General features: G+C 36.1%; 2 protein-coding genes across 2 annotated transcripts in view; both read right to left on the bottom strand.

Moving 5' to 3' along the window:
• LOC137399100 (uncharacterized) overlaps nt 1–11,375 on the bottom strand; it is a 62,874-nt gene extending 51,499 nt beyond the window's left edge. Inside the window, exons 1-6 of the mRNA XM_068085183.1 lie at nt 11,222–11,375; nt 9,300–9,533; nt 7,398–7,646; nt 5,603–5,831; nt 2,753–3,013; nt 726–1,042 (exon numbers count right to left, since the gene is read on the bottom strand). Of these exons, the coding sequence (XP_067941284.1) occupies nt 726–1,042; nt 2,753–3,013; nt 5,603–5,831; nt 7,398–7,646; nt 9,300–9,533; nt 11,222–11,302 (1,371 nt within the window). The 5' untranslated portion in view covers nt 11,303–11,375. The remainder of the gene's footprint in view (nt 1–725; nt 1,043–2,752; nt 3,014–5,602; nt 5,832–7,397; nt 7,647–9,299; nt 9,534–11,221) is intronic.
• Nucleotides 11,304–23,107, bottom strand: part of LOC137388922 (uncharacterized) — an 88,236-nt gene continuing 76,432 nt past the window's right edge. Inside the window, 11 exon segments of the mRNA XM_068075423.1 lie at nt 11,304–11,309; nt 11,369–11,402; nt 12,503–12,689; nt 13,572–13,720; nt 14,728–14,884; nt 15,144–15,339; nt 16,545–16,759; nt 16,915–17,038; nt 18,956–19,196; nt 20,991–21,158; nt 22,354–22,577. Of these exon segments, the coding sequence (XP_067931524.1) occupies nt 11,304–11,309; nt 11,369–11,402; nt 12,503–12,689; nt 13,572–13,720; nt 14,728–14,884; nt 15,144–15,339; nt 16,545–16,759; nt 16,915–17,038; nt 18,956–19,196; nt 20,991–21,158; nt 22,354–22,577 (1,701 nt within the window).

The following is a 23,107-nucleotide window of genomic DNA, read 5'->3' as shown; positions in this document are numbered from 1 at the left end:
ACTAAACATATTAATACTTGAAAATGGTTGATTGTAATAACATGGGAACGTGAAGCAATTTAATATATGTGACCGGCGGAAGCCGAATCAACTCTGAACAAGCAATTACATATTTTGAGATAGTATGCTTATGAGAAGTAGAATTTTTGACCGATTAAATTAAAATCTTCATTTGCTTTGGAGCTCAAAAATTAATGTTTTTACAAAAAGAATTAATGTATTATAACTCAGCTCAAAATAACAACTTAAAACAAAGGTTGTAAAGTAGGCACTGCCAACCATTTTATTTGCATATTAACTTCCTAGTAACTAGGAAGTACCTTGTTGATGAGTAGAACTGTGAGAATTCTAATTGCACCTGTAACTTGTGTGTCAGACAATTTTTTGGAACTATGGGCTTTAATTCATGGTATATATTGTTACGGCTTGATCAAAAGTTATACACAGAATCAACCTGATGATCCCATGCAGTGCTCAGACAATAAGCTCTACTGAAAATTATTGTCTTGTATTATAGCGCATATACTGATTGATATTATCACGGTGATTTTGAATGAGTCAAATTATAAAAGTTTTATTGTTTGCCAGCGAGTATAGAGTGCATGACTAACTTTGGCTAAAAAGTATTAGACTTTAACAAGATGGGGGCATTGCATCTGTGAAGAACTCAGAACGCAGAATTCAGGCTACAGCCGCAAAATCCTTGTCTCCATAATATGGCCTACCTGAGCAGCTTTGGCAAGTTTGCTCGCTATATCGAGATCAATCCTTGCTGTCGAGTGCACGCAGGTAGTAGGTGATGGTAGAACTATCATTGTTGCGAGGTTGTGTGAGCTGATGTAGCTCTTCATGCTGTCGTATAGCAGGGGTTCTGATAGGTCAGCGGGCATGTGCTTAGACACGTAGTCACTCAGAGCATAGTGCAGTCGGTCAGGCCTCATCATTCGCAGCACAAGCAGCTTGTGAAAGTCGGACATTTCAGGGTTCTCTTTCTCAGTGGGTTTTTCTTTTGGAGTTGCCTCTTCTTCCTCCGCTTTGTCCTCTATGATGAGTGAAATGTTAGTGAAAAGGAGCGATGCCAAGCGTGTAAGAAATGTTTGCTAATGCTATGGAGCCTCTCTATCTCTATGCTATATAATCATTTTTTCCCAAGGCAAAAATGCTTCAATCCTTTCCAGTTCTAAGGCGTCAAACAACTTTTAACTTAACACGTTGAGACTAGTCTTGTATACACAAGTACGTCCCCTGATCCTAGACAGTATTACAGAGTTTTCATAAACTGTGAAAGCACTTAGGATAGCACAATTTTTTTAGAATTAAATATCACTTTGAAGTTTCAAGTTTGTGGAAAACAATGAATGAAACAGAAACCAACCAGAGTGAATTTTCCTTATTTCACAATCTTCCAACGAAGTGTTGTTTTAGAGGTAGTTGAAGATACATGATTGCAGTACAACGAATCTGATAGATTTATGTATGTTTCCAAAAAGTAGAAAAACATCTAGTTTCTAACTTTCTAGCTATCTAGCTTTCTAACTTTCTAGCTATCTAGCTTTCTAGCTTTATCTATTTTGGAGCCTAGTGTCATTAGAGACTAATGTCACGTTAGCGGCCATTTTTTATTTCCAAACTAGTTTGAATTGCTCTCAATATTTTGGCGACATTTCAAAAGTTATTGGTCCAATCAACTTGAAACTTTGGGGTTATACTGAAAACACATTACGCACGAAGTGGCCAAATTTTGTGACCTTATTAAAACCGAAAATAGGAAAAAACAAAACTATGCAGCCGAGTTTTCTCGGGTAATAGAGCAAAAACCAAAGATTATCTAAAGTGAAATATTGCAATGCTGTTTTTTTTATTAATTCAATATCAAGCGAAAAAAAGACCAGCCTAAAAATACAATTACATAAAGGATTACATACTTTAAGCCTTTCAACTCCCTGGGTGTTGCTGTAAAGGGTGCCTCACTGTTCTAACTAAAGCCTGGTTACCATATACGCCGCAAGCACCGGCGACAGCAGCGCAGGCTATCAGTTGTAAAATGTGAACCTACGCGTCGAGTGCTGCCGGTAGTTGCCAGGGGTCAATGCAAGAGTTCAGCGCTGTTCAACTTTCGCGAAGAGCAGCAGGCAAAACCTTCCCAAAATGCACTGTACAGGGGAAGGTATGCACTTTCGAGATGGCATGACTAGAGGCTATTTTTATGCAATCTCCAACGATGCGGCTTTATGTGAACATAGCTCAGGTCGCAAGTGTTTCGCTGTGTGAGATTACTGCTGTGGTCTTGCATTCGATATGGGAACCAGGATTCACCTGATATGACGTATAAAATCACACAAATGTAAGCATGAGAAATGAGACAGTGAAGATACAAACTTTTAAATACGCAGAATAAATAACATTGTAGGCAACCTTTACATAACATTTTCACTGAATTTAAAAAAATAAACTTTCGAATATCCAAAACAAATTTTCAAAAAAGTTAGTGTAGATGTTGTAACTACTATTTCTTCAAGTTTATCTGCACGTACCACATATCAAAAATTGCTACAAAAAGTGAAAAATGCTACATATTTATGTTCTGTAAATGCATAGGTGCTAAATAGAAATTTAATAAAACATTGAATGAAATTTGGCAAAGAAGCTGTGAAACCTGTTAAAATCTTGCAACGATTTCCCTCTAATGTCGCTAACTTTATCTAAACCATGAGAGTATATAATAGTTGGGGTTAAAAGCTCAGACACTTACCCTTGTTGTCAGATGACACAGTGTTGTCATCTCCTCCATCAATGGTCTGCGACACCATCTGTCTCTCTGGGGTGTCACTAAGATACCACTTATGCCATGCTTCTGGATTTTCTGCAATGCGTACGCAGAGGTTGTCGAGTGGTCCAGGAAGAACTGAGATCGCCATCACGTTCTCCCATCGATCTTTTGGAAGCCATTCCGGTGGTTTCGCCTCACACCCAAAGTCATCTAGACTCAAAGATAATCCTAGGCCAGGATTTCCTAAAACAGACATTGTAAGAAATGAGAATGAAACACATTTATGTTGATGAGTTCCACAGCGTTTAGCAAAATAAACTTAATCCGGAAAAAGTTGAGCAATTCAATCTTTATTACAATAAGGACGGTGTCCGTTCGTCCTGTCAGTCCAAAGCCGAGGTTTGAAGATGAGATAAAACATTGCTTGGTACGAGATTCAAACTCATGCCATCTGGTTTGGCAGCCTGAAACTCTAACACCTGCGCTAATCAACTGTTTTCCGGAGAGTTCAAAATAATTGTGTGCGGCTACTCATCTCAAGCTACTCATCTCAGTGCTTTATAAGCACACCCGGCACGGGACACTAGTCTGCTAGGGTACGTGCAACTATTTATAGAAAGGAAAATTGGAAAGGAAAAGGAAATTGAATGATCCATAAGTTCATGATGCTGCTATAATTAGAATTTACCTGCTAGGAATGTATCGTGTCATAAGAAACCAATGTTTCGGGTGACAGAGTATGTAATATAGAATGCGCATAGCGTAAAACTATGAAGAGGGTATGCGTTTCGTGCAATGGAATAAAGCAAATAAGGCAAAAGCTAAATGCACGCCATGCCTTGCAAAAAAGATTCACTATCAAGCAAAATATGTACATACGAACTACCAGTAAAAGTAAGTACATATAAACTACTAGTAAAAGTAAGTACATACAAATTACTACTAGCAGTAAGTGCATGTAAACTACTATTAGAAGTAAGTGCATATAGACTACTACTAGAAGTAAGTGCATATAGACTACTATTAGAAGTAAGTGCATATAGACTACTAGTAGAAGTAAGTGCATATAAACTACTAGTAGAAGTAAGTACATGTAAACTACTACAGTCATACTTCAACTTACGAGCTTAATGCGTTCCGAGACTAAGCTCGTATGTCAATTCGCTCGCATGTTGGTGCAATTTATTTCTATATAGAACAATTAAATACATATTGATTGGTTTCTATACTCTAAAAAATGCAAATAAAACACTCAAAACAAGATATCGTAACAGAAAGAACATGTTGGTTATTGTCCTAACTTACCACAAGTTTTTAAAAAGCAACAAATAAAAATAATGCAAGAAAATGTGATTAATTTAAATGTAAAATTAAATACATACAATAGCAGCTAACGCTAGCATTTGCCAGAGAGGGAGATATCCTAGGGAGTTATAGAGAGTTATCCTTCATTACAACAGTTGACTTTGATAAATTTGGATTTTATCAAAGTCTTAAAAGACAAACTTAGAAGCAAACCTAAAAGCAAACGTTCATTTTTAACTTAACGTGACTAAAATTTCTTCGGCGTTCATGGTTTCAAGTTTCTCGCTAGTTAGCTAATTTTTCCTTTGTTTCGCTTTCACGACTAGCCGGCCGTTTTAAGATAAACCTATCTAAGGACGTTTGCCTTTGTCGCCCATTCAACATGTGGCGATCAGGACGAACATATGTGTCGTCACAAACGGTTAATGTACGACCACTAGCCAACTTGTACGAATGTTTATAGTTTTGATAGATAGTACCGGCCTTTTCACATAGCGTCGTTCAGTTACGCTGTCACCGGCCAATTGTTGATCTTTTATCCAATGCCTGAGCAGTCTCTCCATCAGCGGTCGTGAAGATAGCTGCGCCGTTTAGAAACTATAGTTGGTCCTTTTTCGAACTAAATAAATGCCCTGAATATAATCCTTCTGTTTGATAATTGTGGATGTATTTCTGTCATATTGCTGAACTAGCTCAATCATGCATACACATTTCGCATTTTTTTCTATAATTTTCCGTTTAATAATTGCTATCATTTGCTTTTTCTTTGCATTTCATCTTTTATTTTACTGGCGAACTTTCTGTCTACGCACAGTACTTTTAATTCACATAATTCTGCACTGAAAATCGCGCGCAAAAACACGGTACAAAAGTATAATCTGAGCAGTTGAAAAATACAAAGTGATGCTGTTCTCATAAAACACCTCCGGCATACTTGGCAACTGACTCCCGTGCTCGTATCTCAAACATGGCTCGTATATTAGTGCTAAAACTTGCTTAAAAGCTGGCTCGTATCTCAAATTTCTCGTACGTTGGAGCACTCGTAAGTTGAAGTATTACTGTAGTAGAAGTAAGTGCATATAAACTACTAGTGGAAGTACATATGAACAAGTACAAGTAAACACATAGACTACTATGACAGAAACGTTCAGCTAGTCAAAAGGAATAGTTGTATGTAAAACATTGTGAACAACAGTGTTATATTTTTACTGTTATGTTTTTTCAACACACAGTTAACCTTATAACATCAGTCAAATGTTTCTATATAAAAGATTACACTAATAAGATGATAAATTCGTTTAAAAGAGGCCAAAACATGATTTCAGCAATTATTTTGCAAATTTCTGGACATTTTTCAAAAATCTTCAACTTCACAGTCTTACTGCTAAATATATAATATAATATATAATATAATATATAATAAATTTTTTGCTGCAAAAGGTTCTTCAAAAAGGATAATCTATTTAATTTTTAAACTCTATCATTCACATCGCAATCTTTATAGTTAGTTGGAAACTAAAAACCAACCTTGTGTAAGCAAAGACAACTCCTCTTCGCTGAACAACTCCTCAGAGCCCTTGTGCACAGTTAAACACATGACAGCATTAAACAGGAGTTGGTGGTCTCCGTCTAAACTCATTCTGGCATATTTCATGGAGTGCTCTGTGAATGCATCTACACACTGCTTAGCTTGGTTTGTTTGCAGCGAGGAGTAGTCAACTCCTTCTGTGGGAAAACTTGGTAGGTTCTCCAGCACCTAGCATGATTTACTTTATAGCAATAGAAAACTAATAAAATATCCCTAAAATACATACTTCAAGCTCAAATAAACTTTGTAAACCCATATCCTTGTTTTTTATTAGACTATCTATATTTTAAACTAAAGATTTTGAACAAAAAGAATTTGTTATATCAAGTACTATGTTTAGCTTGCTCTATTTTCTACACAAAAAGGTTTGATGAATTTGTATTACTAACTTCAATGTTTTTAAATTTTGCACCCAAAACTATTTATGATGCATGCAAGCCAGAATACTCATTATTTAGTGCATTTCAACTGAAATTGGAATTTTTTAACAAATTATATATATAAATCTTAGAGTTTGTCATTTGTCGGTTGGTCTGTCTGTCGTGTGTCCAGTTATGTAAAAAAACTACGCTTCGCACGGGATTCGAACTCAGAACATACAGATCTGCAGACAAGAGTGCTACACCAGTAGGCAATACAATCACATTGTTATACAAAGGATTAGCACATCATACATGTACTTATTACATCTGCCAGTCTTCAATGCCGATTGGTTGAAATATTCACGCTTCATCTAGCACGCTGAAAGAGCCTGACGCAGTCTTCTTTCCTATCGCAGGCTCAAGTTATGATAACAGCTCTTAAGAGTTTAGGTTACTCAAATTCATTGAGTAAAGAATTTAGTCAATTACAAATAAGTCTTCTATACCAAAACTATTTTATTACCGGTGCAAGGCCGGGCATTCAGTAGTGTTCTTATATAAAAGTTTCTCAAAATATTTTTTGTTATTTTATATATGCTTTTATTTGCCTCATACTGTTTTCAGTCATACAAAACTGATCCACCACAAACACTCCAGACTGCAGTCTTTATTAGTTTGGTTTATTCTTGCTCATTTTGACTGACTGAACATTTCAGAATTGAGACTAATATAAATTCTATTCACCAGCTACACTATGTTACGCATGGCGACATCAGTAATAGGATATATTGCTTGTATATTAGCTACAGCAAACCTAGATTTACTCTGCTTCCTTCTCTCTCCTCATTTTCTTTCTTTATAGGCAGAAAGATTTTACATTTTAGAATGGTTAAATACATAGACCTAGCTAAGCTGTAAAAATTTTTTTTTTAAATAATTGAGGTTAAAGCTGACCAAATTGAAAGTAATTTTATATCCTTCAGTAAATTGGCTGAACTTCAATATTTACCTAAAGGTTTTTCCGTAAAAATCATTAAAGATTTTTAAATTTATGCTGACCAAGAAAAAAGCTTATGATGAATAACATTCAAAAATTAAAATTACCTAAAAAGCTAAGGAATCCACTGCATAGTGCAACATGATATGAACTCTACATTCATTTCAGAAGTTACAGAAACAGTTTGTCTGCATTTCTAAAAACACTACTGAAAAAGAAAATGTAGGTTTTAAGAGCTATTTGCTCGCTGTAACTAAACAAATTTTCAAAATTGTTTGACATGTGCATGCATAGCCTGTAAAAGTTCAGCATACTTGAAATGTTAACAGTCACATATATATTCATGTTCTCTGGGCGTTACAAAAGGAAAGTTACCTGCATGAATGGTGTGATGTCATGGTCTCCAGGCTTGGCATCAGAGGCAGCAGATTTACTCGATGGAGTTTGCATCTCACCTCTATGACCATCCTCTCCTTCGAAATCATCCGTATAACCACCGGGATCCTCATTGGAGTTTGTAGCTGTTGGCTCAGATGTCTTGACGCTGCCCAAATTTGGGTCTCTAGTGGCTCGAGTCTTTCCTGATTTGCTGGGCTGGCCATCTACTACATCTTCATCCAACTCCTGCAAAAAACAACAACAAAAAAAACAAAATTGCATTGGTAGCCAGAATAAAGCTCAGCACATTGCCTGCATGTTTGAATATAGTGACATCAATCCACATCGGTCAACCATTTAACAGAGAAAAACATGTTATACTTAAAGATGAACTTCCACCAAGTTTCAGTAGATTTTACTAGAAAGTATCGATATTTATCTATCATTTGCGATCATTTTTGATGTTTGAGGTTATCTGACTATCAGGATGTTTCAAGGTTAAGATTGACAAAACTGGATTGCAGTTAAAATGCTCAGAAGAAAAATAGTCACTAGTTGCTATCGTTGCTATAGCTAATATCGACTATTGCATTGAAGTTGCAGTGTTACGTGTCTCTGTTCCGTCAGTCTCTTCGCAACTATAGACATCATAATCACACTTTCACTTGATCTGAGCATTTTAACCACAATCAAATTCTGTCGACTTTAATCTTGAAATATCCTGGCAGTCAGATCCCCTCAAACATAAACAACAATCGCAAATGATAGAAAAATACTGATACTTTCTAATAAAATCTACTGAAATTATTTGCAAGTTCACTTTTAAGTAAACCCCCAATCCTTAGAAAGATCACTTGATGGAAAAAAATCCGCCATGATGAAAGATAAATCAAACAGGAAGAAGCAACCTGCAAATAACACCATTAGGAAGAAAATCGATGCACTTTTAAATACAAATAAAAAATTATTACCAAAAAATTTATTTGAGTATATACAGGAGATATCGAGCCATGACAAGCCCAAGTTTGCATGACTCATCAGGTAGTAGCAACTAACATCAGAGTTGTTATTAACTAGCTAAGAGACTAACTTGCAGTAGTCAGGGCTAAGGACTAATCGCTTGTACTTATTTAGAACACAAGTTATTAGCTACGACTAAGAAGTTTAAACGTTGGAGTTCACAGCTAGCAGGCAGATATAATAGTTACACTCCATTGACTAGTACACATAGCACTAACTAAGGAAATAAAGCGATGATTGAGCGCCAAGTGTGAGTCAGTGGAAAGAAAAGCTCAGCACTCAGTGTTGGAAAAGCAGTCAATGGAAACTAACAGAAGGATATTCCAACTAATGAATAGCAATGACTAGAGTACGGCATCAGCCAATCTCAGACTGATAGCGAAAGGCATAATAAAATGTAGATTTAGAATATTAGTGACTAACATACGAACAGTACTGACTTACCAAACCTGAGCTCTTGATTCAAGCAGCTAGCATATGACAACTAAGACAGCACATCAAACCTTCACTCAGGCAGGCTATTTATACCTAAAATAGCTATCTTAACATGTGCAACTAAAACTATACAATTACTAAAGACTATCACAAAAGCGGTTACCCAATATTCATCATCTTCAAAGTCTGACTCGTACGAAAAACTCAAACTCTGTCAACAGATGCACTAAGCTAACAATAATGCAAAACAAAAGCGGATGAGCACAGGCTGTTATGACAGTTTGGCGTTAGTAAGCATTACATCTAAACAACACAAGTTATCAAGTCTTGCTAAAAGTAGCCCTAGAACCAGAGAAAAACAAGAAATGAGCGTGAAAATGAGCAGTGTATGTTGTTAGAAGGTCTCATCTGTATACAGCTTTCATTATCCCTGTTGTTATTTACCTGCTGATCATCTTCATCTTCGACAAAAACATCTGGCGGTGGATCTTGCCCAACAGATTCATAAAACATCTGAAGGAACTGGGGCAGTTTGAATTGATAATGGGGACTAATGGCAGTGAGAGACCTGAGTACAGTGTATATTAGAGCACCTCTCCTCGCCACAGGCATCAGTTCATCCTGCAGCGCTTGCAGCTTGTGAAGCAGATCAACGTTCTCTCTTAACTTTGCCGCTACCTGCATGGAAATAAGTATCTCAGAAGCTTAGAAGAGTTGTCTTCTTCCAACAGAAAATATATATAGGTAACCTTACATTCAAATCAACAGCTAGACTGCGAGGCTTGGTAAAAGCAAAGGTTTACGGCTAGGTGGTACACTGATTTTTTGGCAGCAGTCGACTTCGGACTTTTGGTAGTGGTCCAAAAGGCAGCAAATTCTACTTAGATGTCTTCTTTACAACACTTATTAGATTTTACTACCTTCACAAAATAATTTGTCTCAGATGAATTAACGATAATTATTAGTAATTTTCCTAAACAATTTGGAACCATATGCAGAGAGTACAGACAACTCAAATGATACAACTGATATTGAGACAGTCTTTCTTTAGAAATAGACCTTCAACAGAGATGTGTCAAGAAACTATATGACTAGGTCAATAACAGTGCGAAGAAAGCGTTGTGACTTGTATAGTGATGGAGAAATGGTTCATAACTGTTTCCTCCACTCATTTTGACTAATAACACGCAGACTGGTGCAGAAATTCATGCCATTGACTGCATCTGTCGCAAACAAATATATCTGTGACAATGTCAATAGGTCTCGGTTTCAGAGGGCTTGACCAGAAATGGTGGTTTCTGGTACAATTTCCAAAAATCGTACATTTCAGTCATTGTATATATTTTACCTGTAACTTGAAACAGTAACGCTGGAACCATCCTGACTCCATTTTTATAATTTGCCAATTGCCAATTTAAATAATATTGAAAGCTGAAAATTAAATAGTGCCGATATTTGAGCTAGTGCATTTAGCTTCAGGTTTTCGAATCTGTTACCAGTGTGCGGGCTTCTCTAGCGGCTTGAATCATGCTTGTTATACCCTCGGCATTCTTCAGCACTTTGTTTACGGTCATCATAAAGAGCTGTTCATGTGAGAGCAGCTCATAGGGCAGTTCTACCTTAGGCTTACGGTACTGAAACCACATAAGAACTACTGAGGCACCTTGAACACGTACCCTAATTGTCACAAGGTACCCAGCCACGGCACATAAAATATTCTGCATGCCTCCTGTTGAGACTAACATTTAAGGTGCTCTGTACCTGCAGGTTATGCTACTAGTTATATTGTTCATAGGTAATACTACTAGTAGTTGTGTCCATAGGTAATACTACTAGTAGCAGTGTCCATAGGTAATACTACAAGTAGTAGTGTCCATAGGTAATACTACTAGTAGTAGTGTCCATAGGTAATACTACTGGTAATAGTGTTCATAGTTAATACTACTAGTAGTTGTATCCATAGGTAATACTACTAGTAGTACTGTCCATAGGTAATACTACTAGTAGTAGTGTTCATAAGTAATACTACTAGTAGTAGTGTCCATAGGTAATACTACTAGTAATAGTGTCCATAGGTAATACTACTAGTAATAGTGTCCATAAGTAATACTAATAGTAATAATGTCCATAGGTAATACTACTAGTGATAGTGTCCATAGGTAATACTACTGGTAATAGTGTCCATAGGTAATACTACTAGTAGTTATGTCCATAGGTAATAATACTAGTAGCAGTGTCCATAGGTAATACTCCTAGTAGTTGTGTTCATAGGTAATGCTATTATTAGCAATGTCCACAAGCAATGTTGATAGTAGTAGGCTACTGGCATCTAATTATAGTAAATAGCAAAACATTTAATATTTTACCTCTTCTTTCATTTTCATTCCTTCTGCGATGACTTTGACATCATCTTCATTCCAGATTTTTCCACCAGATACCTCCTTCATGTCATGCCTAGCATACTCTATGATCTGGTTGAGCAACTCTTTGAGAGTGTGAATGTTTCTCAGTACCAGCTGCTTTTCTTTATAAAGCTGCGGACGCATCCTAAAAGCGGGTCAAGATTATGCTGAGAGCAAATACTCACATACAAACTACTCTCTAGGTAGTAGCACTAGACAGTAAACTGTTGTACCAGCAATCTATGGCAAGTTGTGAATACTTCACAAATATGAACAAGCTTTAACAAGTTGGAATAAAGCTGTTAAGACTAAGAAGACTCCGAGTTAAGACTAAGAAAGTGGTTCACCAGACTGGTACAATAGTCGTACCGATGTACTCCTACTTACAACCATTTACAAAACTGAAACATATTCTTGTGAACTACGGGTCAAACACTCTAACCTCTAAACCCTGATTGGTAATATCCATACCTTTGATTGACTAATCACTAGTAAAAGTCAAGCAGTTCATCAAGGACCCTAGTGAATACACGCAACGGGACATTCCATTTGATCAGACAAGAATCCCTGCGCTCTATCTTAAATCCTTAAGGAACTAAGTCTACTCATATACCCAGCTATTAACCAAATGATGCCAACATTACATTGTTTGGTTTACAAATGTGAAAAAAATTATTACGTGGGGCCTCGTAGTCGTTCTCAAAACTTTATAACCAACTGTAATAAGTCAGGTGATGCCCTGGATGTCTTTCAATTTGATCAAATAGCCTGCAGGTGGGTGTTTAAAATGCTGGTTTTCAGAAACTAGATGAAGTTTTGAAACCAAGTATTTTTAGAAATTTGGTAGAAACCACGGAGCATATGCGTGTAAAGTTTAGCTGAAATCAGGCACACACAAGTGGGATTTATTAATATACGGTAGATATGAAAGGCCTGAATGCAACAGAATGTATTATTTTTAACATAAAAGATGGGCTCTTCGGCTCGCTGTTACTCTACATTTAAACCAAGCGATGCAATTTTCTCTCAGTTAGTGATTTTAATTTCAGCATTAAAACATTTAAATAGCAAAAACTATCTGTTTGTTATTACTTTATTATTCTATTTTTTATTCTTTAGTTTTTAAACAACTGCTTTTTATTTGGTGGAATTACAGAACAACGCCTGCTAGTAAAACATCCCCAGTTTACTGTAACTATCAGACAGGAATGAGACTAATACATAAGGAAACACTCTGTAACAGACCTTGCAAAGGCCCTCTTAAGGAGCTTGTCAGTCAACGTGTCTATGTCTGTGCTGTAGCTGACCATAGTGGAGAGAGAAGAGAGAACTGGCCCGACCTGAGGCCTCGCCCCTTGAGTAGATAGATAGAGCTGCAGCTTAGGGTGACATAACAGTCTGCGTCCACAGTATGATATCATCTTCGGCTCACCTGTACATCAGTTTAGACTGTATCACCGCACAAGTACTCGGGCAGTAAATAAAATAACAAAATATACAAGGTGTTTTGAAAGATTTTAATAATTACAAATTATTGAAATAGACCATACGTATAAATTATTATATGCAAATTTTAAAAGACTTGTAATAAAATGCAAACAATTACGTACAAAGCATTTAATAACAGCGAATAACAGAAACAGAGAGCCTGTCTGCATTTACAAGCATGGGAGTTGAAAATACTTTGTTTTTTATATTTTGAGTAGGTTTAGAAACATGCAGTTTTTAATAATCATTACCTAAAAATAATTTTATATATTTTCATAACTGTAAAATTTTAATTCCAACAATTAAAAGCACTTTCTGTTCTACATAGAATTACGCAAGACTTTTTCTGCTTTTAGTTCTTCAATTTTACTTGTTTTATTGTTGAAAAGTTTGTGGCTCACAAAGTTATTGCATCACAAATAAATTATTTGCATTTGTTAAAACTTTTAATGGCGTAAAGAATTTTTATTATATATTTTCAAGTATTCACATCATACCATACCATACATGCAAATGAACAGACTCGTTTAAAAATTTATCGGATAGGTAGATAAGGACATAGATATGACAGCGCATATCAACAGGAAAAGCTATTTAGGTCAAGTACTCGACTTGCTAGCATCAATATGTAGCATAAACTCTCCAGGAAAACCACTCATGTTATGAGGAACATGAAATCTGAACAGGGCAGAGCGAAGGCTTCTTCAAGAGATTTTCAGACAGAATGAGATGATTATTTGATCATCTAATCCTTGAGATGATAGCCTAGGTGTTTATTTAGAAATAGAGAGTCAGTGCTGAGCTGTTACACTCTAAAAGCCCTCACCGTGTAGCAGATGGTCCTCAGTCAATGTGTTGTAGTGGTAGATAAGAGGCATGACAAGGTTGTTCAGTTTACCATTGATGCCAGAAATGATGACAGGCTTGCCTGATATAATTGCCTTTTCCAAGGCTGTTATACCGGACTGATCCACGCTATAATATAAATAAATCATGTGCAAACATATGTAACTGCTAGCGCATAGAGACAAGAGAGTAAACTTGGTAAATTCTTTTATAAAACACAAAATAATATTGGCAATCAATTTTTTTATAGAATACAAGATAATATTGGTAATTAATTTTTTACAGGTTAAATAATAATAATTAGCTTTTTATAAAATACAGAATAATATCAGCAATTAATTTTTAATAGAATAAAAAATAATACTGGTAATTAATTTTTTATAGAAAACAAAATAATATTGATAATTAATTTTTTATATAATGCAAAATAATCCTGGTAATCAATTTTTATAAAATACAAAATAATATTGGTAATTAGTTTTTATAGAATGAAAAATATTGGTAATTAATCTGTTTGTAGAATACAAAATAATATTGGTAATTAAATTTTTATTAAAAAAAATATTGGTAATTAATTTTCAAGACACAAAATAATATTTGGAACTTTTTCCATGAACAGAAAATTTTCATATCAAAATTTAAGGCACAGTTCTCTTCATTCTTTAACCCTTAACCCTTAACCTTTAACCCTCTGTAGGAAAAACTCTTCATTCTTTAACCCTCTGTAGGAAAAACTCTTCATTCTTTAACCCTCTGTAGGAAAAACTCTTCATCCTTTAACCCTCTGTAGGAGAAACTTCAACAGATTTTTAAAATTCATGTGATTACAACCTATCGAAATACGTCATCACCAATTTTTTATTGGTCAGACCTGTGTGTCCGTTGCTACACCCTTACCTATTTTTGGCAACCTTTTTGTTAAAAATACAAAAGATGTTCCTCATTTTGTATCTGAATTAATGGTGATTTTAAAATGAGACCCTTTTTAACACAATAGAACACATCAATTTTTTCTCAAGGTGCTTTGCTATACAAATGCCAAAGTTCATATTTATCTTAACAAAAGTTGAGATGTATAAACTGCATGATTTCTCTTCAGTCATTGAGTTAGTTATTTAGAGTGAAAGTTAACATACGCGTTGTCAGCTACAGCAACAAGTGCCTTGCGGTGGATGGCTCGAGAATAGTCTGCGATAAAATGTTCTCCCTCGTTGTAAGGGTCAATGACAAAAGCTGGACTTTGCCATGCAGAAGCCAGAATAGCTGCATTCTCCATCTGACGAATATCCATGTCTGTAGATAAATAGAAATATATTGTACTGGTGAAAACTTCATTAAGATATAACATTCAAATCTAAGAGTTGTCATTCCTTTTTCTATTTAAGTTTGAGTTTATGCTTCTGTTTTGTAATCTGAATCACCTACCGTGTCAGATTAGCAAGAGTATAGTAGATAGGTAGATACATATTAGTCAATAGTAAATACAGACATTCTAAACTAATAAATTATTAAAACTGCACTGTTCCACTGTTCAAAAACTTTTCAACATTACCTTTCTTGATCCATTTAAGTTGAAGCGGTTCTCCGACGAGGAGCTTGACAAGGCTGCTCATGTAAGACTTGTACTGAAGCTTGGTGACAACAGCTGAGACTGTTACTGCTTCATCAAAAAGAGTGTCTTGCGCTGGCTGTACGTCTCCAGCGGAGGATTTCTGAGACTTGGCATTGTCAGAGTGCTGCTCCTCAACCTGTGGCATCGTTTAGCATCTCACTCATCAAAACAGATTTGACAGCTTCTAGCAATAATTCATTATCTGGATGATTATCGTTTGACAGAAATTGCTGATTTTCTCATTCCGTTAAAAATCTCACATCAAAAAATGTACAATTTTAATTTCAGCATGCCAAAGCACAAAAGAGCTCTGAGTCACGAAATCTTACCACGCTTACAGCAACCAAACCCTTTTAACAGGAGTTGCCTATATAGTTTTGTTATGTAAATATTTCTATTTTGAGCATATTTGGAGGAACAACAATAAAATGATAATCGGTTGTTACTGACCACCTACTTCTGCTCCTGACTATGTTAACTACTATTTTTTTCAGGATTGACCTTCAAAAAATTATACCTGGTAATAAATAATATCTACTTGTGTGGGAGTTTAAATTATCTTACTAGCATTTCAATGTTTATTACTAGTAACCCAGCTGGGTTATTAGCCATAACCTGTGTCAGTCTCCTAGTAAAACAATAGCTTGTGATTATAAGGTTACAACAGATAGAGCCTTTATCGATTCTAGTTTGTTCAAATGTGACTTTCACTTGAATTGCGTAGTATCTATTAAATGAGGCATACATACCCACAACCAAACCTAAAAGGTTTGTAGGCAAATACTACTTAAATTGGGAAATAATTAACAAGATAGTAACTATTTTCTAATGTCAGTTTTGAACTCATACCTAAACTCACACCAGAACTCATACCTGAACTCATATCTAAACTCATATCTAAACTCATACCTGAACTCATATCTGAACTCATATCTAAACTCATACCTGAACTCAGATCTGAACTCATACCTGAACTTATATCGGAACTCATACCTGAACTCATATCTAAACTCATACCTGAACTTATATCGGAACTCATACCTGAACTCATATCTAAACTCATACCTGAACTCATATCTAAACTCATACCTGAACTCATATCTGAACTCATACCTAAACTCATACCTGAACTCATATCTGAACTCAAATCTAATATCATACCTCAAAGCATACCAGAACTGATATTTGAACTTATATTAGATTTTAAGCTTTCCAAGTTCAAGCTACTAAAAACAGCAACTAAGCAAGTGGCCAGCATAAAGAGAATAAAACCTATAAATAGAATTACTCAGCAGTAGATCAGAAACAAAAGAAGAACTTAAGCGATGCACTATAGCAGACCTCATGCAAAGGCTCTAACGGCTGCCCATCTTTTTGCCTGGTGGGAGGAGCAGATCTGTCTGTGTTGGACACTGACTGCTCAACCACTGGATTCAAGGTGGGGTCATCAACGACAGTGCTTTCTTCTATTCTTGCTGTATCCTCTTCTCCCTCCTCAGCCGTCAAAAATCCACCATCTGGTGGGCTCTCCGTTTCCTGATCAACAATGACTGACTCTGTGCCAACTCATAGATTAGCTTGAAACAACATTTATGTGCAGGAAACATATGCCAAATGATAATAGCGCGTGTGTCTAAAAACCATAATGACTGACAACATCTAAAATGGAAAAGGAAGTTGTCTAGACTTACTTCAGCAGATTCTGTCCTGCTTCTCTTGCTACCAGCCTTCTGAGAGCTCCTGGGAGTACCGGGAAGAGGTTCATCAAACTCGTCCAAATCAGGAGCCAGTCCTTCAATAGCAAAGTCTACAACCCGACCTCGGATGTGGTCCACCTATTAATAAATACTCATGTATACATTGGTTTTCAAATATGCAGAGCAATATCTATGTTTAAGGAAAATAACTTAGTTGTAACTTACAGCACTCGCACTTCTCTAACAGCACCTAGCAGTTTAATAATTTACACCTATGATAAATAATACGTCACTGAAATATATACAAAAACCAATGTTTTGCTTAGCATGATCTTTGAACACATTGTGATAACAGCGCCAGTGATAAACATGTACAGTCGACCCTCTTTAAAACAGATTAAAAGGGGTGGTGGGTGGTTCGGTTTAACCAACTGTCCGGTTGAAACGATGTGCCTATACATAAGTCTATAGGTCAGAAAAATCCCATTAATAATGCTAGCTAGTATACATTGCACTATATACTGTACATTATTATATACTGCATATACATGTACTTTAAAATATTTTTATTTATGTTTATATAAGATTTCATTTTTTAACTCAGTAAAGTTGGTTAGACAAACCCTGTAACAGCAAATTACCCATTTGTGGAAATTTTCATCTACGCAAAGTATAGCAACCGTTTTGTTTTAGTGAATAATTATCAGCAATTCACTCTTTTAAGCTTATTTTGTGGTTTTTAACATATTTAAAAATCATATAAAATTATATTTTGCCACCATAAAAGTTGAATAGTTCACAAACGATATGATTGAAAAACATATTTCACTCTTGCAAGTGATTTATACAAATGGCTCCAATAGACAAGTGCTTCTTACATTTAATAATTTTCTAGATTTTGATTTAAAATCCTCATAAACTGATTATCAATTATTTGAGTGTAACATCGCTTTGATTGCAACTGCTATGCCCAAACTTGTCTGTCTTGTCCGATATACAAACTAAAAAAGTCCGTTTTAACAAGGATCAACGGTAGTTCAATGACTTGTTTAATCTCAACATGAGAAAAGACAATAAACAGTAAATACTGTGACTGATGGTGTGCTAGTAGTACAGCTAGTAGAACAGCTAGTAGAACAGCTAGTAGTACAGCTAGTAGAACAGCTAGTAGTACAGCTAGTGGTACAGCTAGTAGAACAGCTAGTAATACAACTAGTAATACAGCTAGTAGTACAGCTAGTAGAACAGCTAGTAGTACAGTAGTACAGCTAGTATAATAACTAGTAGTACAGGTAATATAACAGCTAGTAGTACAGCTAGCAGTACAATTATTAGTACAGCTAGATCAAACGTAGTTACCAGCCAGTCATGACTGAGATACCGCCTCATACTGAAGTAAAACACAGCATAAATTAACCTATTATGTCGTTGAAGGGCAGCACATAGTAATACCAAACCTGTCTCTAGAAAAAAATATAACTTTATTCTCAACTTACCGTATCTATGACAAGAGGCACGCCTCTCTCCCTCAGACAATGTGGCCACTGTACAGTTAGCATCATACGTCGGAAGTTGTGGCTGTAAGGTCCGAGGTATGTGCAAAAGCCGGCAGCCATTGCAACTGCGCCATTCACACATGCCAATCGAGTACCCAGAGACTTGTGCACCTGCTCTGCTCTAGCCGTCTCATTTTGCAAAGCCTTTAAAGAAACAACAGCAAGGACTTGAAATAGTTTCAATTGACTTGTAAACAGATATTGTATGTAGTGACATAGATAATAAGTGCTCAGCTTTCATGGACAGATAACTCTTCAGCTGAAGTAGTTGAGTAATAAAATTAGACAATACAAGAAAACAGGTTTAAAGGTTTAAAAATAATAACAGAAAGCTATTATAATAGTGTTTAATTACAGTAATATTTGAAGAGCATGCTAAATAAAGCTGTTTAAATTTGAAACAAAAAAGTTTTTGTTTGACTAAAAAATGTTATATTTTTGAAGGCAACTATTTTGCATGTGATAAAACGCTGTGGTATTATTAAAATTTGAGCTATACCTGTCTCAAGTGTGCGGCCGTGCTCAACATACGGTCCATCTTAACAGTTTTCTCCTCTTGGTCATTCTTATCAATGGTCGCATCTTCAAAACCTTTAGCCAAGTCCTTTAGTCTCACTTCAAGAGCCTTTCTCTTTGAGTCAAGCGTGGCCATCTTATGCTCAGCATTGTCGACCGCAGATGTAGTAGAAAGAACCTTGTCATGCAGTGGTTTCACTTTCGATATCATCATCCGGTGGTACCTACGATGTGTCATACAGGACAGTGTAGGACTTACAGGCAGTGAAATGGTGACAAGAGCAGAGATGGTCTCATGACTATGCCCATGTTAAGAGTTGTATCTCAGACTAATAGTTTTAATTTTTTATAATTTAATTTTATAATTTAAAATAGTTTATAATTTTAGTTTTATAAATTAGTTTAAATGACCCAGAAAACTAATAATTTAGCAAAACTTTTGTTTGAAGTTTTTAACAGGCCGTGGTAAGTGTCCAAATGTTAATTGTCATATTATGGTGCAGAGAAATACAATTCTTAGCCTGTGAACTCTCTAAAAAGCACAAACACACCCTAGCTTGTTTAAAGTGGATCGACCATATTTGTCACTAAATTCTATCAGTACTGAAAGGGGTACTAATATCTCCCATTACTCAATCATTTTATGCTATTTGTATACTAAACCATACAAGTATTAATGTTTGTCTGTTTGTTGTATGTCTGTTTGTTTGTTTGTTTGGGTGTCTCATTATGGAGATAAAGTTTTGAGAATTAAAAGTCCCCTGCAACCTGGATTTGAACTCACAACCTCCAGTTTTTCAGACACTTATTTATCCAATACACTATGCTGTCCAGCTGGCTATATTATTGAATTAATTGGGTACATACATGTACTTATCACACCTACCAATCTTTCAGGCTTCACATTAAACACTGCTGTTAGTGCTATGCGTGAAGCCATGCCAGAAATAAAGTATGTGTCCATACGTGAAGATGAACGCTAAAACTGACATGGCCAACAATACTATTGCATTTAGTATAGATCTGTAGTAAGCACTGCAGCTGCTGCAGTATGAATTACACAGAAATAAACACAGTACACAGAAATAAACAAAGCGCCTTCATTTAAAACTTTTGTTATTACCCGTGCTACACCGGACATTCAGCTAGTCTGGACTATAATAAGAGTTGTGCCACTCTATTCCTCTGTCCAAAGCAACAGTCAGGGGTTGGGAAAAAAATTACATTATACTGGATTCGAACTCATGACTTTTAACATGATAGACCAATACTCTAACAACTGCACCGATTGACCACCCAATGGTGTTCTGGTATAATTGCACGCATAGTTATTACACCAGACAAGCTCTCGCGCCACACTAGACTACTATGGTACTAGCAAGTGATAAAATGGAACAGCTTGTATGGTTATACCTTTGTCCTATGGGGGAGAAAACATTTTTGCTAGCCATGAACAGGAATCTTTGTTGCTTTGCTATCGCTGTAGTAAATTCAGGATACTAGTTAGAGACTGACTTAGAGGGAGTCATACAGAACATAACTTCTATTGGTTAAACAAGTCGTAGCGCAATGCATTTGACAAAGCGCCAAGTCATATTGTAATTTTAGAACATTGGCCAGACAAACTGCAGCTGCATGACAAGATCAAAGCCTGTTTGCAACAAACATTAATCTAACCTACAACTATGGCTAAGTTTACAGCAGGAAAATGTTGGCAGAGAACCAACTTTAAAATGCCACTAAAAGCTAAAAGTAGCGCCCCCCCCTCGCTAAATAGTAGGCCTAACATAGTGTGTTGTTAGCAAAAACATTTCATCATCTTTCACTCAATGAAGACCATCAGCAATTTCAAGATAACATGGAATTAGATGTTTATTTGAGTGATTTTATGGTACAAGACAACTGCATATGATATACATATAGTCCTATCACATGAAAATGTATCATATACTATTTTTGATCAAATCATACATTACGGAACTGCGTGTAGTCGAAAAGAGGAGATATTTAAGGCTTACTTGACTACACCGTGTACCCATTTACAGAGACTACGACAGGCTATGTTGTTGGACTTCTTCTCCAGAGCCTTAGGGTCAAAGGAGGCCTTCTTGAGGTAGGGCTCTACTAGGACGAGAGTTGACTCGGCCATCTGCTGATCATCAAATGTGTTCAGCTCTTCAATGAATCTGCAATAAAAAAACAAAATTGGGTCTAAGATATTTTAATACTATTCCATATACAACAGAAAATTCCGGAACACAGTGACCGACACTTAAGGCAGTTAATGGAGACCAGAACAGACAGTGAATAGTGTAAAGCTGTGAGGTAGACTAGCCCAGCCATATATTTGACATACATTAGATCAGCTTCATAATTTCATAATTGTGAGTCCGTTTGGCTGAAAAAATTCAGCCTGTATCTGTTGTTTTACCTCCAAACAATGGCTTGCTTGTTCTTCTTTTTGACATTAAGTAAAACGTTGCAGCAAAAACGATTGGACAAAAGAATTCTTGTGAATGTACTTTACCTGTGCAGCCTTTGCGAACCGAAAAACTAGTTCAGCAACGTCGGTTGTTTGAATCTAAATTTTAATTTAGGAGCTTCGAAACTTAATAATACACTTTTAAACTGATCAAACTGTCGTCAAATATTTATGTTAACCTCATGCCCTTCTCACGACACACACGCACCCCGCTCCTTTCTCATTACACACACCCGTCCTCTTCCAATGACATGCACATTAGAAATGCCGCAACTGAAGTACTTGTGATGCATTGAGGGAGGAGAAGGTGAGGCATGGTAGCAAAAGGTCACCATAATTTAATTATCCGTGTGAGATGTTAAACTGAGAACACAAACAGAGTTTCAATAAAGTAAAAGTAAAAGAAGCTCTAACAAATTCCTACAGCATTTGATTTTTAAATCTATGATAAAAAGTTTTACATTTGAAAAATTTAATGCACGCATTTAGTTGTGCTATCGTATAGGTGAGGAATCATCTAGGTATGTCATCAGGTAGGTATGCAGTGTAGGCATGCAATCTGGTAAGCGCGCAATCTGGTAAGCGCGCGACCATGTGAGTGTGCAATCATGTAGGTGTGGAATAATGTAGGTGTGCATGTTCAAAAGTTCATAACACCTAACATAGCCCTATGCTAAACACCCCTGATAACAACTCACAGAGGTCCTTTAACACCTACACAGTTCCTTTTTGTTACATTTATATATTGGTATAAATGTAACAAAAAGGTAGACCAACAGGTAGAGCCTTCTACACAACTACCTGTAATAACCTCTTGAACAATAGCTGCCTATTGTCCGTGACATGTAACCTTAGAGACAGCGGGCTGTGAGCAATCACTTCTACAACACGACACCCACCTCTCCAGGTTAGCCATCTGTCTTTTCGCTCCCTTCTGCCAAGTCAGGTCAGCTGTGGGGGACTTTAGGATCATAATTATGGCTGCCATCAAGTCCTCCACCTCTATGATTGGCTTCTGCATTGCTCTCAGTTCCTGCAGACTTTCCATGGTCATGCCTTCTACAACCTTCTTCGTGTCTATGGCAAGAGCACTTGCCTTAAACACCGCTCTCTCATGAGCGACCTGCATATGGATGTGAATGGTATCATACACAACAACATGTATAAGAAAACAAGATAAGAGAGCAGATGTTAACTAGATGTGAAACAGATATAAACATAGATGTCACACATACTGATCATGAGCTGTATTAAAAATAACACGGCTCTTTATCTTCAAATATGCAAGCTGTAAATAAACCTGCCAAGTCCTGTTTCCACTGACAAGTCATTGCAGATTATCTGGCATTTAGGTTAGAAATGTATATGAGAAATTTTTATAACTTGTTAAAGAAAACATTGTCTGTGCAATCTGAGGGACAAGCAAAAAATGAAATTTGTTCAAGTCATCAAAAAACTGTACCGTAACTAAAAATATGCTACAATTTCACATTCATGATTGAAACCACAATTCATGAACTATCTAATGCAGTGTTTTTCAACCTTTTTTGAGTCAAGGCACATTTTTACATTGGAAAATTTTTGCGGCACACCACTAACCAAAAATTTTATAAAATGACACTTTGAACAGTATATTTAATCACAATAAAATTC

The sequence above is a fragment of the Watersipora subatra genome, chromosome 1 (genome assembly GCF_963576615.1).
Source record: "Watersipora subatra chromosome 1, tzWatSuba1.1, whole genome shotgun sequence".
NCBI lineage: Eukaryota > Metazoa > Bryozoa > Gymnolaemata > Cheilostomatida > Watersiporidae > Watersipora > Watersipora subatra.
Note: the sequence above shows the minus strand (reverse complement) of the source record. Positions and strands in the feature narration are given on the sequence as shown.